We start from the raw sequence: 15928 nt of genomic DNA, 5'->3' as shown, positions 1-15928 counted from the left end.
ACCTATAATGGCTTTAGGACTAAATTGTTGAGAAAGGGAGGGATGCAGAAGGGGTCTTAATCCCACTTCATCTCATGTCCTTTGTTGGCCTTCTAAAAGTTTAATCATATTATACAGGAAACAAATCATGTTTGGACATAGAAAGAGTCAACTTAACCATGAGTAATGTTTCATATTGCTATCTTCTTGGTGAAAGCCACTTCTCAGAACTAACAAATGATGGGCCAAAAAACACACCTAATGAGCATACTTGAATTGAAAGAACAGTAAAACAAAACAAAACAACAAACAAAAACAAAACAGGGGTGCCTGGGTGGCTCAGTCAGTTAAGCATCTGACTCTTGGTTTCAGCTCAGGTCATGATCCCAAAGTCCTGGAATCAGGCTCCCTACATCAGGCTCCCTGCTCAACAGGGGCCTTCTTCTCCCTCTGCCTGCTGCTCTCCCTGCTTGTCCTCTTACTCCCTCTCTCCATCAAATCAATCAATCAATCTTAAAAAAAAAAAATGAAAAACAGAAGCAGGTGTATTGCATTCCTTCCCTTTCTAGCAAATGGCTTTAACTTTTATTAGTTCTGCTTTTCAACTAGCCCTAACAGCCTTTTTCTTGCCTCTTTCTTTCAAGATCTTGATGGAAAGCCCCCCTAGTGGGGTAGGTCACTTCAATATCCAGGCCAGCTAGATTTCTTGGTGATAATTAGGGCTAGACTGCCTTCTGCGAGAAAGAGGCAAGGCAAATTGCTGCCAAGCTGGGGAGACAGTGGTGGAAGGATCTACATTCATTTCACTGGGGCTCTTCTAGCAGGAGGACATCATAAGAAACAGCATAAAAACAAGTGTCATCTGAAGAGGAACTGATCAGGGCTGTGGGAAAGCTGATCATAATGACAAGATTTAAATCTGTTTTGTTTTCTGTCTCACCTGTCATTTGCTGGCTTCATAAAGCAAAGACACCCTGCAGTCTAATTGCTAGAGAGATGGAGCCAGGAATTTTGAAACTAGAAAAGACTTGAGAACCTGAATTATGGCAATCTAAAATGATCCAGGATAGTTATAATCCTCACTTCTCTTCATTGCCAGTCACTTCCCAGTCACATAAATACTATATTCACTATTTTACGACAGCAGTTGTTCTTCGCACAGTAGCAGATTTGAGATCTGCCAATGATTTAGTTTTTGTTTCTCTTTTTTTCTTCTTACTTTTCAAATTTTTTCTTTCAAAGGAGCGAGTTGTGTACAGGGGGTTAAAATGCTTTATAGACAAGAAAAAAAATTGCGCTAGTGCCAACTTGTCTTCTCCATGTTCCTCGTCTGCCTACTTTTTCTTGCTTTTTTCATCCTTGATGACTCCTTTTCCCCCACATCAGTCTTTCCTTTAGCTCAGTGTATCCTTTTCATATTCTTCCTGCAACCTGGTGGCCTCCTTTTCGTGAGACTGCTTGTCAACTGCAGTAGTGTCACTCCACATCCCTCCCAGTTTCTTTGCAAGATCACCAATGGATAGGCTGGGATGTTCTCCTTTGATTTTAGGGCAATGCTCAGAACAAAATAAGAAAAAGGCCACAGAAGGTATCCTGGGTGCATTGGTATCCTTGAACTTCTTTTTTTTTGTTTCCCCTTTAGAGAGGATCTAAGTTTTCATTTTGCTTTCACAACCAGTCTTGCCCGCCTTTTCAAATTTTCCTTTCTCTCTCACCTCTCACTTTTCTTAGAAAACTCTGAGAAGTTGACTAATGCATTTGAGTGCTGCTTCTTGAGCTCCTAATGGCAAGTTTGCACAAAGAATGCATATGATGACATTTTGCCTCTCAGCTTGTTAGGATCGCCTTTGCTCATGTTTTATTATTTTCCTCAGTAAGGCACAGAGTGGCCCAGTGCCCACCTGGCTCTCACTTGCTCCACAGCACAGTCCCTATGAACATCCCCAGATGAACATCTTTCATCTGATGTACTAAGGATGAGGCATTGTTGTTGTTATTGTTTTTAAGATTTTATTTATTTATGTGTCAGAGAGAGAGAGAGAGAGCTCTTAAACAAGGGAGTGACAGGCAGAGGGAGAAGCAGGATCCCCACTGAGCAAGGAGCCCCATGCAGAACTAAAGGCAGGCACTTCGCCAACTGAGCCACCCAGGAGCCCCTGTTTTGTTTTGTTTTGTTTTTTAAGATTTATTTATTTACTTGAGAAAGAGAGCACACATAAACAAGGGGCGGAGTGGGGGAGAGAGAGAGAGAGAGAAGCAGACTCCCTGCTGAACACGGAGCCCAACTCAGGGTTCAATCCCATGACCCTGATATCATGACCTGAGCCAAAATCAGGAGTCAGAGGGTTAATCAACTGAGCCATCCAGGTGCCCTAAATGTTGTTCTTTGTTTTTTTCTTTCCTCCCCCCCCCCCCAAGGCTTGTTCTTAATGCTTTATAGTCCTCATCTATTTCAGTTCTGCAAGATTGAATGTTTTATTTTTGCATATCAGTTTTAACAAACCAGAGGGCCTGCATTATCACTGGGAAAGTTAAGTACCTTGTCCAGGTCACATCCTTAGTGATCGGTAAGGGGACCTAAATTCAAGTCTGTTTGATTCCAGTGCTGTTGCTTAACCATTTCCATATTTGAAGAAGCTGCACTGAAGATCTTTAGGGTCATATTCAGCTCAGAAATGTCACCTTTTGAACATATAAATATAAGCATTTTTCCTCACTTAATTTGGTATCAACCTATAGCTCATGATATGTAGTAAATCTCTGTGTTTCCATTAATATGACTACTGCTATTAAAGTGCTTTATGGAAAACAGTAAGAGAAATAACTGTATATTTCTAGTGGAGAACATGATATTAATCTCCAGTAACCTCTAATAAGAGCTGTAGGAATACTCATCAAAGATGTCTGCAATGGACTTTCATCAACAATGGAATAGTTCACTATCACTAGCAACCAAATTACATAAAGGTCTTCTATGGGTTTCTTCTTGAGTTTCCTCAACTTCATTGAGTTCTTCATACACAATTACATCTCTTTAAAAATGTCTTTTTGGGGGCGCCTGGGTGGCTCAGTGGGTTAAAGGCTCTGCCTTCGGCTCAGGTCATGGTCACAGAGTCCTGGGATCAAGCCCCGCATTGGGCTCTCTGCTCAGCAGGGAGCCTGCTTTCCTTCCTCTCTCTCTGCCTGCCTCTCTGCCTACTTGTGATCTCTGTCAAATAAATAAATAATCTTTTTTAAAAAAAGTCTTTATGCTGCAAAGTCTTTGATTTCATTCTTTCCAGCTTTACCGAGGTATAACTGACAAAACTGTAAGATGTTTGAAGTGTACAATGTGAATATTTGGTATGCATACACATAGTGAAAGTATTCCTCTTCCATTGAGTTAATTAACACATCCATCATCTCATAAATTTACTTATATGGATTCATTTATTTTTTGTTGGGAACATTTGAGTTCCTCTCTCTTAACAAATTTCAGTTAGACAATACAGCATTATAAACTAGAACCAATTTATTATGCATTAGATCCCCTGACCTTGCTCATCTTAGTTTTTACCTCTGTACCAACCTACATTTCTTATTCCTACGTCCTTGTCTGATCTCTCTCTCCAGTGAGTATGAAGACTTTGAATAAGATACTTCATCTTTCTGGTGATCAATATCTTCATGACAAAATTAAGAAGGTTAAATTCTTAGAGTATTATTTTTGAGGAGTTTAAAAATATTTTAAAAAGGGATCACATGTCTAAAGATGTATTTCACTCTTCCCTTCAAAGAGGGAATCAACAAGATGGTAAGCCTCATTCAAAGAGAATTAGGGGGTGCCAAGTCTTTACAGTGGCTGAAAGAATGCTTGAACAAGATTGCTAACATAGATAGGAAATTGGTTAATATCCTACAACACAAGAAAGTTTTATCTTTTCTATGGGATAAAAATCATCCACACCTTTATGGGACAAAACTCATTTATATTACTATCAGTTTTCCACATATTAAGATCTACCCTTACAGAGATGTACAATACCTGTATACTAAAAATAATATAAATATATTTTAAATAACTGGTAAGTCATTTTAAATAATTAAATATTTAAATAAATAATTAAAAAATAACAGGTCAAAGAAGGTGACCATTCCTAGAGAATCAGAGGTTCCCCAGGAGCACATGCTAAACAAATCCTAACAGGACATTGAAAGAGCAAACAGTAAGCCCTTCACTTATTTCTAGGTTTTGGATAATTTTTCTTAACAGAACTAAGAGTCCTCTGAGTCCTTAGGACCAACGAATTTTAAATGAGTGTTTAAAGTGAACAAAAGGAAAACTGCTGCTTCTCTGCCTAATCAACTGTCTCCTACTACATGCATTTTGTTTATGTTGTACAAAACCACTATTTCTGCAAGCAAGAAAACGGAATGTTTTCACTTGTTTCATATTTTCATTGGGAAGTAATTAAATTCAGTCTGCTCACTTATTAATTTTGTTTACATTTTAACTTTCTTCCCTTTTGAAGTCTTTGTTGAAAATACCCTCATGTGATCTGTCTTATTTGTGGAGATGAGGTTTATATTTCTTTATTTTTAATAACCTATTGATTCCCCCCTCCATTATAAAAATACATAGAAACATAAAAATTTTTGGAAGATAGAAAATACAAAGAAAATTAGCCAGAGATAACCACTTTGAGAAATGTATTTTTAGCAGGTCAGAATTTTAGTTACCAGGTCTAGTGTGTGGGAACTGGAGCCATGACCCCACTCCCCTTGCTTGTTGGATGCCAATAACACTGGCCATTTTTTTTTTTTTTAAGATTTTATTTATCTATGTGACAGAGAGATAGTGAGAGAGGGAACACAGGCAGGGGGAGTGGGAGAGGGAGAGGCAGATCTCCCACACAGCGGGGAGTCCAACGTGGAGCTTGATCCCAGAACTCTGGGATCATGACCTGAGCCTAAGGCAGACACTTAATTGACTTGGCCACCCAGCCGCCCTGACACTGACCATCTTTCAGTGCCTCTTCCCTGATTTGCTTCTTCTCACCTTTGCACACAGCATCATGCTGTTTCCTCTGCCTGGCTTACTCTTCTCTCCTCTCTCTGCCTTCTTCATTCCCACTCATCTTTCAGATTTCATTGCTTTACTTCCTCATGGATACCTTCCTTGACCCACTCCTCCTTCCCCCAGACAAAGTAAAATTCTCTTATTATGGACTTTCCTAGCATTGCCTATGTGTCCTTGTTAGCGCTTGTTACCCACACAATTTAACATTTGTTTCTGTGATTATTTGACTAATTAATATCTGTCTCCTGCAATATACTATTTGCTTCACAAGGGCAGGGTCTCTGCTTGGTTTTGCTCACCACTTTTCCTTTAGTCCATAGCTGATCTTCAATCATATTTTGAGTTGAATATAATATGGCCCGTGTCCCCACATGTTGGAGCTGCAAGGAACATTAATCTGAGGCTATCGCTAAGATTTCCTCCCTACTCCATAGAATCATCCAGGAAACTGAGACTTGGGAGGAGCCAGGGAACTGGACTGTGGGTTATTGTCTTTTTTGTCATGGCTCCTCATTGAGCAGTGATGTTCAGATATACTTGTCTCACCTGCTTAGGCAATGCTGGCCCAGGGAGACTGCCTGCCACTGACAGGATCCTATCTTGCTACCCACTGCCTGGACAAAGTGCCAAGAAAGGGACTCTTCTCTACCTGCCCGTCCTTCCCACTCCAGTCCTCTCCTGCTTTTCTGACTCTGAGGAAACTTCAATTTCCTCCTACATCCAGCTGCTTTCTCCTTTCTTATTCTAGGAACCAACCTCCATCTTCTCCCGACCTGGAAGAATCCTCTTCCATAGGCCTTTAGAAGCCGGTTTTTGTGGAGCAGGATTAGGGGAAGATGCTAATACTAAATAGGTGTTTTTTTTGGCTTTGTTTGTTTGTTTGTTTTTTAGTTACACTGTTATACAGCTATGTGTATTTTGAAGCAAAATTGGGGCTGTGTTGTCTATCCTCTCCTATAATTCATTTTCTCAATTTACTGAATTGTGCTTCCCTGTATTTTCAAATATTAAGAGCATGATTGAGAATACAGAATTCCCTAGGAAGTTGTCGCCTAATTTATTTAACATGGCCCTTGATGGTGGGACATTCCCCATTCCTTAGTGCAGCAGGTACAATTCTTTGTGCCTACTTCTAGCTTTGTCTTCTGCTGATGGGCCTCTCATTCTGTCTACTGTCACACCAATTCATACTGCCCCAAGACGTACCATGCTTTTTCACCTCCATCCTCCATCCCTCAAAATCCTGGGGCTTCCTCAGCTGGAGTCCTTTTTTTTTTCTTGGCAGAGTCCTACTTATTCTTCAAACTGGTGCCATCTTCCCTTAATGCTTTCCTTGGTACACCAGCCCAGTCTTAGCACCCTTCCTCTGGGCTCCAAAAGCATCCGCATCATGCCACTATTGTGGCAGTAGTCACATTTTCTTGGACTTATCTTCTGTGGATGCTTCGGTCCCCTCTGCTAGATTTTAAAGTCTTTGAGGGCAGAAAGGTTGGCACATAGAGATGTTCCAAAAGATAAGTGGAAGAGGCATAGACTGCAGCAAGCACTTTTCCCTATTGTTTCCCTTGTTTGGGATATTTACAGCTTCCTAGGGTAGCTTTCAATTCACCTGTTCTGGAATTGCCCTTTGTTTCACTCAGTAATGGGGATTTCTAACATTCTTCATCTAATAAATGCCACGATGCCCAATCCCGATGATGTTGATAAATATCTTGGCCTTTTTATTTTCTTTGCTACATAGGCTACAGTTGTTAACTGTTTCTTTTACTTTGAGCAAACTTAGATCTGTGTCCCCGGTTTCATGGATCCTGGCGTAACTCCATTCTCCAGCTCCTTTTTTTTTTTCCAGAATCCGCCCTTTTCTGTCAAATATCCATACTCTTCCTAAAAATAACGAGTCTTTCCCTCAACACGTTTTTATATAAATGCCACAAAACTATTACGTCTTGTCCTGTTTGTAAAACAATTCAATAAACTATATTTATCAGATGCTACCTCTCTCCTAGAATTGAGATTTCTCTCTCTATATATATTTTTTAAATTCAAGTTCTATGGCTAAATATCTAGTTCCTTAAGTTCATGCTAATCATTTTGAATTTAATCTGTTTCATGTTGTTTGCAGTATAAATTTGAGATTGTATTTGCCTTGAAGACGACTACACCAAGGATAGATAGCATTTCTTTTCTATTTGATACAATGTTGACACAAATGCTTGATAAATAGTGCATTAAATCTAGGTTAGTTTTTAAACAGCAATATTAAGTGCTTTTACCATAGACAGATTTAGTTTCATTTTATAATAAATATCTTTGGTTGTAAGACTTGCTTGGAGCAGGAGACGTGGTCACCCCACCACAGGTGGACTAAAATTAAGAGAACATTAGTGTTAGCCAAGTGGGGAAATAGTTGTAGTTTGGGCTGTGGTGATGGAGGTTGTGAGAAGTGGAAGGATTTGAGAAACTGAACTGTGATGGATTAGCTATAAGGGAGTGTGTGTGTGTGTGTGTGTCTGCATGTGGTATGCTGAATGCAAGAGTTCATGGCTTGAATAACTGTAAAGATGGAGTTCATGTTTCCTACTTTTGGACATACTTACCTTTCTTGGTTACAATCAGATTCCAATTCTTCTTTCCCCTGTTTACTCTCAGTTCACCATGATTGGATTGGGGTTTTCTTGAACATCTTCAACATTTAAAGACAATTATTTGGGATATGCCATATCTTCAAATGGGTGCTCTTTCCTATTCTAATGCTTTCTAATTTCATTTTTAGAAAGAAACCTAGTGAAAAAAAGTGGTGACTGAGGGTTTCACAGGATAATGGAAAACCCCACTCCGAGGTAGGCAAACTGCCTCCAAAAAAGGCAAGTTGTGGTTGCCACCACCAATTATTTGTACACGAATAATAACAAAAGGTAACTTTCAGGAAAGGTCAAATGTGAAATTGTAATTTATAAATTAAAAGTTGAAAAGTCGTGGGGCGTCTGGGTGGCTCAGTCGTTAAGCATCTGCCTTTGGCTCAGGTCATAATCCCAGGGTCCTGGGATCAAGCCCCGCATCCGGCTTCCAGCTCGCTGGGAAGCCTACTTCTCCCTCTCCTGCTCTCCCTGCTCGTGTTCTCTCGCTCTTAGTCAAATAAATGAATAAATTCTTAAAAAAAAAAAAAAAAAGTTGAAAAGTCGTAAAAGAATAGGCATTTTGGCACCCTCCTCTCTCCCTGTTGATTCGAAAATCTCTTATATTCCTCCGGTAAAATCTGAAACTGCCCTCCTTCTCAGACAAGGTAAAGCCAAGAAGAGTCTGGAAGAAAAGGCAGACCACTCTATAATGACTAGTGGCAAGTTTAATAAGCAACGGAACTCAACAGGAGGCTTGCCTCGGGCAGCCACAAGACAGCGATCTCTGCACCCACCTGCTAGAATCTTGAGTTTATGCAGAGGCCTTAGGGGAATTTCAGCTACAAAACGGTCCTGATGCTTGCAGTATCACATTACGCTGTCAAGGCAATGTCCTTCAAGTGGCTGCCGGTACAGGAACAGGGTCAGAAGATACATTTCAAGGACAAGGGAAAGGGGAAGGGAGCTTCTCTGCCTGGGGATTATCCGTGGTCACATCCTCTCCACAACCTTCTCCAACACTCCCTACGCAAAAACTTCGGTGGCCCTGATTCTGTTTAAATGGAAATTATGCTGAGCCTAGAGAACCTGAAGCGGGACTACGGAAGGCATGTGCCTTCCTCCTGGGGAACTCGGGATAGAGAAAGCCTCACGCTCTTGCCGCCAGAGAATCCCTGCAGACCACATCCACAGAGGCGGCGGCGGCCTGGGAAGAGGGAGGGAAGAGCCCGCGCCGACTGCTTGCGCCCGCCTCCGGAAGGAGCTGCCCTGGATTTCTGGAGCTCCCTATTCGCTCCTGGTACTTCCGCCCTAGCCTCCATTGGGCCAGCCGCTCAGGAGGCCACGCCCATTTCACCGCTTCTCCGCCCAATCTCTTCCTGGCCACGACGGCAGCATGGCGGCTAAGGAATTGCGGGCAGAACTGGAGCAGCGGCTCGGCGCTCTGGCCATCCATACGGAGGTTGTGGAGCACCCGGAGGTAAGGCGCTTCTGCGGGGACAGCCCTGCCGGTGAGGTGGGCTCCGCTGCGGCGGCTCTCGGGCGGGGCGGTGAAGACCAGAGGCCCCAGCGGTAAGGTGCCGCAGAAATGTCGGTTCTAGGACGTTTCCCGGGATCCAGAGCGCAAAAGGGACCCGGTAGGAGTATCATAGGCCTTTCGGGACTGTGTTGTTACTGTGAGAAAAACGTTTTCCTCTTGGAGCTATTTGGTCACATTTCATTTTGAGAACTTCTGCATGTTAAACTGGTGTGTAAAGCTGGGTCCGTGTGTTTTTATGGTGTAGATATCAGGCAGTAAACCGTCTGTGTAACGTCATCGATGTATCCAGACATCGTGCATATAACAGGACACCAACCGTAGAAAGTTTGGAATGAACATGATTTCGTTTTTTGACGTGAGGATTTGCAAACATTTTACGGAGCCAGTGTAACTTGAATGGTGCAGGAGCATAGGGACATAGCTTGAGGGTAACAGCTAATGATCGTAGTTAAACATGGTGATCTTCAAAGGATAGGCAAATACGTTTAAAAATCTTCAACTTTACCAATTTAACATCAAAACGTTATCATTTTCTCTGACCTTCTTCCCTCCTATATTTACTCTCCCACTTCCTTACCTGTGCATATTGCCACTCTTCTGATGTTACTAGTCCAGGTCTGATTCCCTGCCCGTGATCTCACCCTCATTGTGGTTATATATTTGTAAAGTGGAGGTTGTTACCTGGTTTGGATGTAATGGAATGCTAAGGAATAGGAATCTGGGCTGCTATAGATTCACAGTACCAAAAGTTTAAAGAAAACAAAACAAAAACACTTTAAGAGTAGGAGTGCTTGGACAGCACATTGTAAAAGATAACTAGCCCAAGAAGTCTCCAGAGGAGGGATTGAAATGGCAAGGTAGGTGTGTTATTTCATAATGGGCTGGGAATGGGTCCCTACCAGTGACATCCACGGCATTGGGTGCTCCCTAACCTGCTGTTTTCACCCAGCAAGCAGAGTATGTGTACATGCATATTTTTGAAGTTTTCATTTTATTTTTTACAGGTGTTTACAGTTGAAGAAATGATGCCTCATGTCCAGCATTTGAAAGGAGCACACAGTAAGAACTTATTTCTTAAAGACAAGAAGAAAAAAGGATATTGGCTGGTGACAGTTCTTCATGACAGACAAATTAATTTAAATGATCTTGCCAAGCAATTAGGTGTTGGGAGTGGAAATCTTCGGTTTGCTGATGAAACAGCCATGCTAGAAAAACTAAAAGTTGGCCAAGGCTGTGCCACACCTTTGGCACTCTTCTGTGATGACGGAGATGTGAAATTTGTTCTGGATTCAGCTTTTTTGGAAGGTGGACATGAAAAGGTGTACTTTCATCCAATGACCAATGCTGCAACCTTGGGATTGAGCCCTGAAGACTTTATCACATTTGTGAAGAACACAGGACATGATCCCATAATACTAAATTTTGATAAAAACTAATTGGGCTGATACTTATAATACATCTATTTCTGAAAGCTGTTTTTCTTACTTGTAATTTATAAAAAGCATTAAAATTGATAGGAATATTTAGCACCTTGATTTGGTGATGAAATCATTTTAGGGAGGAACTTTTCATCTAAAAGCTGAGTTTTTTGTTTTTTTTGTTTTGTTTTGTTTTGCTTTTAAAGTAATCTCTACACCCAAGGTAGGGTTCAAATTTACAACTTTGAGATCCAGGGTCACAAGTGCTACTGACTGAGCTGGCCAGGTGCCCTATAAAAAGGAACTGCTTTTGAAAAGATATATTGAGGTAGTTTTAGTCAGTTCAGAGAGTCCACTTCCCATCGCCCATGGGCACTACTCATTACAGGAATGCCTTCAACAATTGAGAGTATATTAACAATAAACTAAGGCTAGTTAAGATTAACTATCTTACATATTCTTTAGGCGGTTTACTTGAAAAACAACTTGCAAAAAACCAGCATATATAAAATTATATTGTACATATAGAGAAAAAGGAATATAGAAATACGTTAAATTGTTGAAAGTGGTTATCTTTGGGGAATGAGGATTAGGGAAAGATTTGTTTAATCTTTCTGAGAGGTTAGAAATGTGAATATACTTGGAAAAATTTTTTGTGTCCTGTATATTAAATTTTACTCATCCCCCCTTCAGTTAGGGCATCTGAAACAGTGTAAGAACTCATGATTATGTATTGTCAGTTCTATGTAAGCTAGTTCAAAATTGTGGAGTGAGACACACTTTTGCTTAAATTAAAACCTTCATTAGTTGAAGGTCTGAGGTGGACTATATTACGGAAGTAGTCTAGAGTTCTCGTCATGAAAATTCTCATATTTGCCTCTGGTGCAATCAAATGGGATAGTCATGACGTACCCATAGTTTACTAAGTTTGGCCACTCAAAAGTAATTTCCACCTGGTAGTAATAGTGTAACCAGTTTGTTGCTAAGAGGCAAAATAAGTAAAAATGTCATTTCTTGGTATATAGGATTAGAAACTGCTAGTCTACTCATGGCAGAATTTCTATGAAGAGTGACTTTAAGGGCACCTGGGTGGCTTAGTTAAGCGTCTGCCTTCAGCTCAGGTCATGGCCCCAGAGTCCTGGGATGGAGCCTGGCATCACATGGGGCTCCCTGCTCAGAGGGAAGTCTGCTTTTCCCTCTCCCACTCCCCCTGCTTGTATTCGCTCTCTCACTGTGTCTGTCAAATAAATAAAATCTTAAAAAAAACAAAAGTGACTTTAAAAGATGTGGAGTTAGTAAATATTTCCATAAATGATACCTTATTCTAAGGTGCCATGTTACCTTTTACCTGCTGTTTACTACATCTCTAAGAGGAAATTTTAGACTGCTTTGCACATAAAATAAAGGTTTAATGAATAGAAACCAAAGATGGAGGATAGTAGATAGTGCCCTTCCCATCTTATAGTGAAAACCTGCTCAGAAAGACTAACCTGCCCCAGAATACACAACTGGTTGTGTATCTCCCTCCCCAAAGTCAATAAATGAAAATGAAAGATACTGCTTTGTGCAATATATTACTGTATTTAAACCTATGTGAGGATTGACAGAACTGGTAAGATTCCATTCTTTTCCCAAACCTCCAGTACTCATCCCTAAAAGATCTAGAATCATCTAAACAAGATTATGGGTTATATTGGAAAAAAGGTTTTCCAGGGCAAAGGGAAAAGAAAGATAATACTTAGCTAAATTATATGTTATAATTTTTAAATGATTATTAGCCACTTGTTATAAAAATCACCTTTTATTTTTAGATCAGTTTAAGTGAATATTAAACCAACTTAATTTTTTAAGGAGTAATAAGGTCTAAAGTGAAAAATAATGAAATGTTTCTAAAAACATAAATCCAACCAATGATGGTGTGTTACATACTGGCTTCCTGTGGCTGATGATGGGTATTACCAAGTAATAATCATTGCCATTCAACTCCAAATCCCTCAGTAGTATTATTTTTAAAGGAAATGTTACAGCTTTTATATTATTTGATTTGGTATTTAATAACAATTATAAGTACAATGGCAAACATTGAAAGAGAACCCTTAGTAGAAAAGAAAAAGACAGTTTAAAATCAGGTTTTGTTAAAGGGTGTTATAAGTGCAACTTTATCCATAAGCATTCCTTTTAAGGCATTTTCATTGTCCAAATATCTCAACATGTACATCAAGGTTTATATCACAAAATGGGCTCCTTTTGTATTACTCATTCAAGGCTTAAAGAAAAAATACATCTCAGGACGAAGTGTAGCAGAAAAGAAAAACACAAAACTCACTTTCCTTATAAATGTAACTTAAAATACAAAGTCATTTAGCATACATTATTACTCCTCATTGTAATTCCAGATTTGGTACAGCATCTTTTTCACTTCCTGACATAAACTGTTAAGACAGTGCAGGCTGTAATACTTCATTTGTGAGGTGGCTGCAATTCTGTAATATGCACAGTGATTTTTTAATAGGCTCTTACCATGCCTTGCATGAAAGGTGCTACATACAAACCTGTTTACGTGAACTCTTTGGTAACCACCAGTTTAAAAACGTGGACCAAACCTTTCCACATGGCCAGATCTGAAGCACTTTATTGGAGTTCTTTGTGGAAGCTTATTACCCTGTATATTAAATCTTCAGTTTCTTGGGAGGGGGGTTAGCTGTTGATTTAGAAGATAGCCAGATAAAAGCATGTCAGGCCCCAGTCAGGAAAGTGGCCCCAGTAAATTTCTAGGTAGCCATACTACTTTGTTTGGCAGAAGCAGATTATCTAAGGGAAAGGAGTGACTTCCTACTAAATTTGCTTCTGAATCTTTTGGAGAAAGTAAAATATTCATGAGGTTATTATCTAGTCCTTTCTTGAAATGGTATGAAAAAGGTAATGAATATAATTGAGAATATTCCTACTTTTGCAGTCTTAAGTGTTCCCCCTTGGTTGTCTCTAACTGCACTTTCTCAGGGTCAGCCTCATCAGACCCAGTAATATATAAGCTGCCCCTGAGCATGTTCGATGTGAAGCAATAATGTGCTGCTTAAGTAAATAGGTCCTCTATTTTAGGACATTAGTGTTCTAGAGAGGTCAAGCTGTGGTATGATTCACCCTCACCGGGCCACTTCCTACTCATTAAATTCCAACTTTCAGTTATTGTCCTGGGATGTGTCCTAGTTGTGCAAATTAGATGCTAGTTAATATAAATCTAAGTTACCCACTTACTGTATTTAGCTAAAACATAACTTCTATATTTACTTTCAATTTATCCACCTAAGAATGAATTTACATTTTTTACATGCAAGTATCTCTAGACTGCCATGATGCCCATTATCAGTTTGATTCTTGAATCTAGGGAGTCATGATGGAGAGAGATGGATGAAGGTTTTTTATTTCTTGCCTGCTCTAGTCACGAAGGATTGTTTAAAGTCTAGAGAATAAGTTTTAAATAAGTCTGTTGTGCAACAGTTGTATTTTAGTAAGAATCCTTTGTATTTACATTTACATAGCACCTTTCATCCAAGAGTTTAAAAGTGATTTAATTTTACAGCATTATTTGGTGGCAAAACCCAAGTTAATGGTGGCATTAAGTAAGTCCAAGTTCTCTAAATTCCTTTTTAATTTCTGGTCAACTATACATGCTGTCTTTCTTTTTGTTATGTCTTTCTGAAAGTACACTATGAACACAATACTGCTAACTGGCCTACCAAAAAGAGGGGGAGGGAAGGTTAGAGAGGGAGAGACACAGTTCTCATGGCTATTAGGTTAGTGATGAAACACATAGTTCCTAGACCACACTATGAATATGGAATTATTCCAGAAAGATTTTTAGAGCTGGAAATGAGAGCCTAAGAAGTATACTGTTAAAATAAAAAAGTCATTATCTTTCTCATTTCAGACCTTTAAGATTATGCTGATATTTATGTTAAATAATGAATTTGCATTAATAAGTATCAATGCATTTTTTTGATTTCATAAGAAAATAAAACTGTGATATAAAATTGGAGCTACAAAAAAACGGATGCTTCCCTGGGTTAACGAAATCTACTTTTTTTGTGCTTCTTTCAAATGTTTAGGTAACAAATGCATACAAATATTTCAAAAGTACCAATAACAGTTACCAACTTTAATGTATTATTATAAAGGACAAAAACAGAAAAGTTCTTATTAATATGTGATAACCTTAAAAATAAATGAGTTCCTGGCAAAATGTAGATCATAGTAAATTATTTACAATTTTTTTTTTTTTTTTTTGCCGTAAGAAAACTTCTTAAGCAACAGTCAGCTCTCATGTTAAAAAAACAAACACACATACATAACCCAATACTAAAGAAGGGAAATGAATTTAAAACACAACAGCATTATCTTGGGAATGCAATTTGTTGGAAAACCACCTTACTAAAAAAGTTTCAGGAAAACACTTTTTAATTACCTTGGATCCACGTATGAATGCTTAGTGTTGCTTAAAGGGTAATACAGAAAGATTAATATTACTGTAAATTTTTATAGCTCCTATTTTTCAGATTTATCTTTATAAACTGAATTTCTTTTGCAGTGCATCAAAATAACTGGTTAAAAAAAAGAAAGGATACCAACACATGCAGTCTGCTAACCAAGTAAGGCTCTGACATGCCAAAACAATGTTCTGTGTATCTTGATATATAGTACATTCCACAACATACTACAGCATTTAATTTAGATTTACACAACTAAATATAAATGGCTAGATTTTGGCTAATACTTAGCAGAAGCATTAAGCAAACATGGATAAATTCATAAACAAATGACGAAAGAAGTAGACTGTTCTTGGAGTACTTCTTGGAACCTTAAAACACTTGGTCCTTAGTGAGAGAACATCCTTTAATCAGTAGATCTTATCAATACAATGTATAGTAAGTCCTAAAACCTTCTAAAAATTTTGGCAGTTGACTCCAGTAGTGCTCCTTGATTCAAGGAAGGAATGAAGGTTTTTTATTTCTTGCCTGCTCTAGTCACGAAGGATTGTTTAAAGTCTCCTTAAAGATTTGTAAAATGATTCCTATAGTTGGGTGTCTTGTTACTTCAGAAATAAAGGCTTCACACTGAGAAACTGAAGGACACTTTTCTCTCTGTATTTAGTTGGAAGGTAGAAAGAAGAAAGAAAATATAAGAAAAGCTTGAAGATAAGAGAAAGATATAAAAATCAGAGCAGACACTATAAGAACAACATGCACCAGATATGTCTTCTACAGGAAAGAGAGTGACAGAAAGCCAGAGACAAATTTTTCTTCAAGTGGCTCTTCATACA

General features: G+C 39.0%; 2 protein-coding genes, 1 long non-coding RNA gene and 1 pseudogene across 7 annotated transcripts in view; 1 reads left to right on the top strand and 3 right to left on the bottom strand.

Moving 5' to 3' along the window:
- Positions 1 to 1313: 1313 nt before the first annotated feature.
- On the bottom strand, positions 1314 to 1834 carry LOC309870795 (high mobility group protein B1 pseudogene; annotated as a pseudogene). Its single transcript has one exon. The product of its transcript is annotated as a high mobility group protein B1 pseudogene (transcript).
- A 5372-nt stretch (positions 1835 to 7206) lies between these two features.
- LOC309870967 lies at positions 7207 to 8977 on the bottom strand. Its single transcript, XR_014314902.1, has 3 exons — positions 8451 to 8977; positions 7636 to 7721; positions 7207 to 7402 (listed from the first exon to the last, which is right to left on the bottom strand). It is a non-coding gene; the product is annotated as an uncharacterized lncRNA (long non-coding RNA).
- LOC309870958 (prolyl-tRNA synthetase associated domain-containing protein 1) lies at positions 8969 to 10719 on the top strand. The gene is made up of 2 exons (XM_082743625.1): positions 8969 to 9133; positions 10198 to 10719. The coding sequence occupies exons 1-2, from the start codon at positions 9050 to 9052 to the stop codon at positions 10627 to 10629; spliced, it is 516 nt and encodes a 171-aa protein (XP_082599751.1). The 5' UTR covers positions 8969 to 9049; the 3' UTR covers positions 10630 to 10719.
- A 1677-nt stretch (positions 10720 to 12396) lies between these two features.
- The window catches only part of CCDC88A (coiled-coil domain containing 88A), a 125254-nt gene continuing 121722 nt past the window's right edge, over positions 12397 to 15928 (bottom strand). For all 4 annotated transcript variants that reach the window (XM_082743554.1, XM_082743555.1, XM_082743556.1 and 1 more), the window contains one exon: positions 12397 to 15749. The gene's annotated coding sequence lies outside the window, so the exon portion shown is untranslated. The remainder of the gene's footprint in view (positions 15750 to 15928) is intronic.

This window comes from Mustela nivalis (assembly GCF_964662115.1).
Source record: "Mustela nivalis genome assembly, chromosome: 8".
NCBI lineage: Eukaryota > Metazoa > Chordata > Mammalia > Carnivora > Mustelidae > Mustela > Mustela nivalis.
The sequence above is the reverse complement of the archived record's forward strand: the minus strand, read 5'-3'. Positions and strand labels throughout refer to the sequence as shown.

Bases quoted from the DNA above. Each gene is read 5' to 3' on its own strand.
- LOC309870958 (XM_082743625.1), top strand. From the start codon at position 9,050: ATGGCGGCTAAGGAATTGCGGGCAGAACTGGAGCAGCGGCTCGGCGCT. The intron at 9,134-10,197 runs GTAAGGCGCTTC...TATTTTTTACAG, and splicing joins AGGTTGTGGAGCACCCGGAG to GTGTTTACAGTTGAAGAAAT.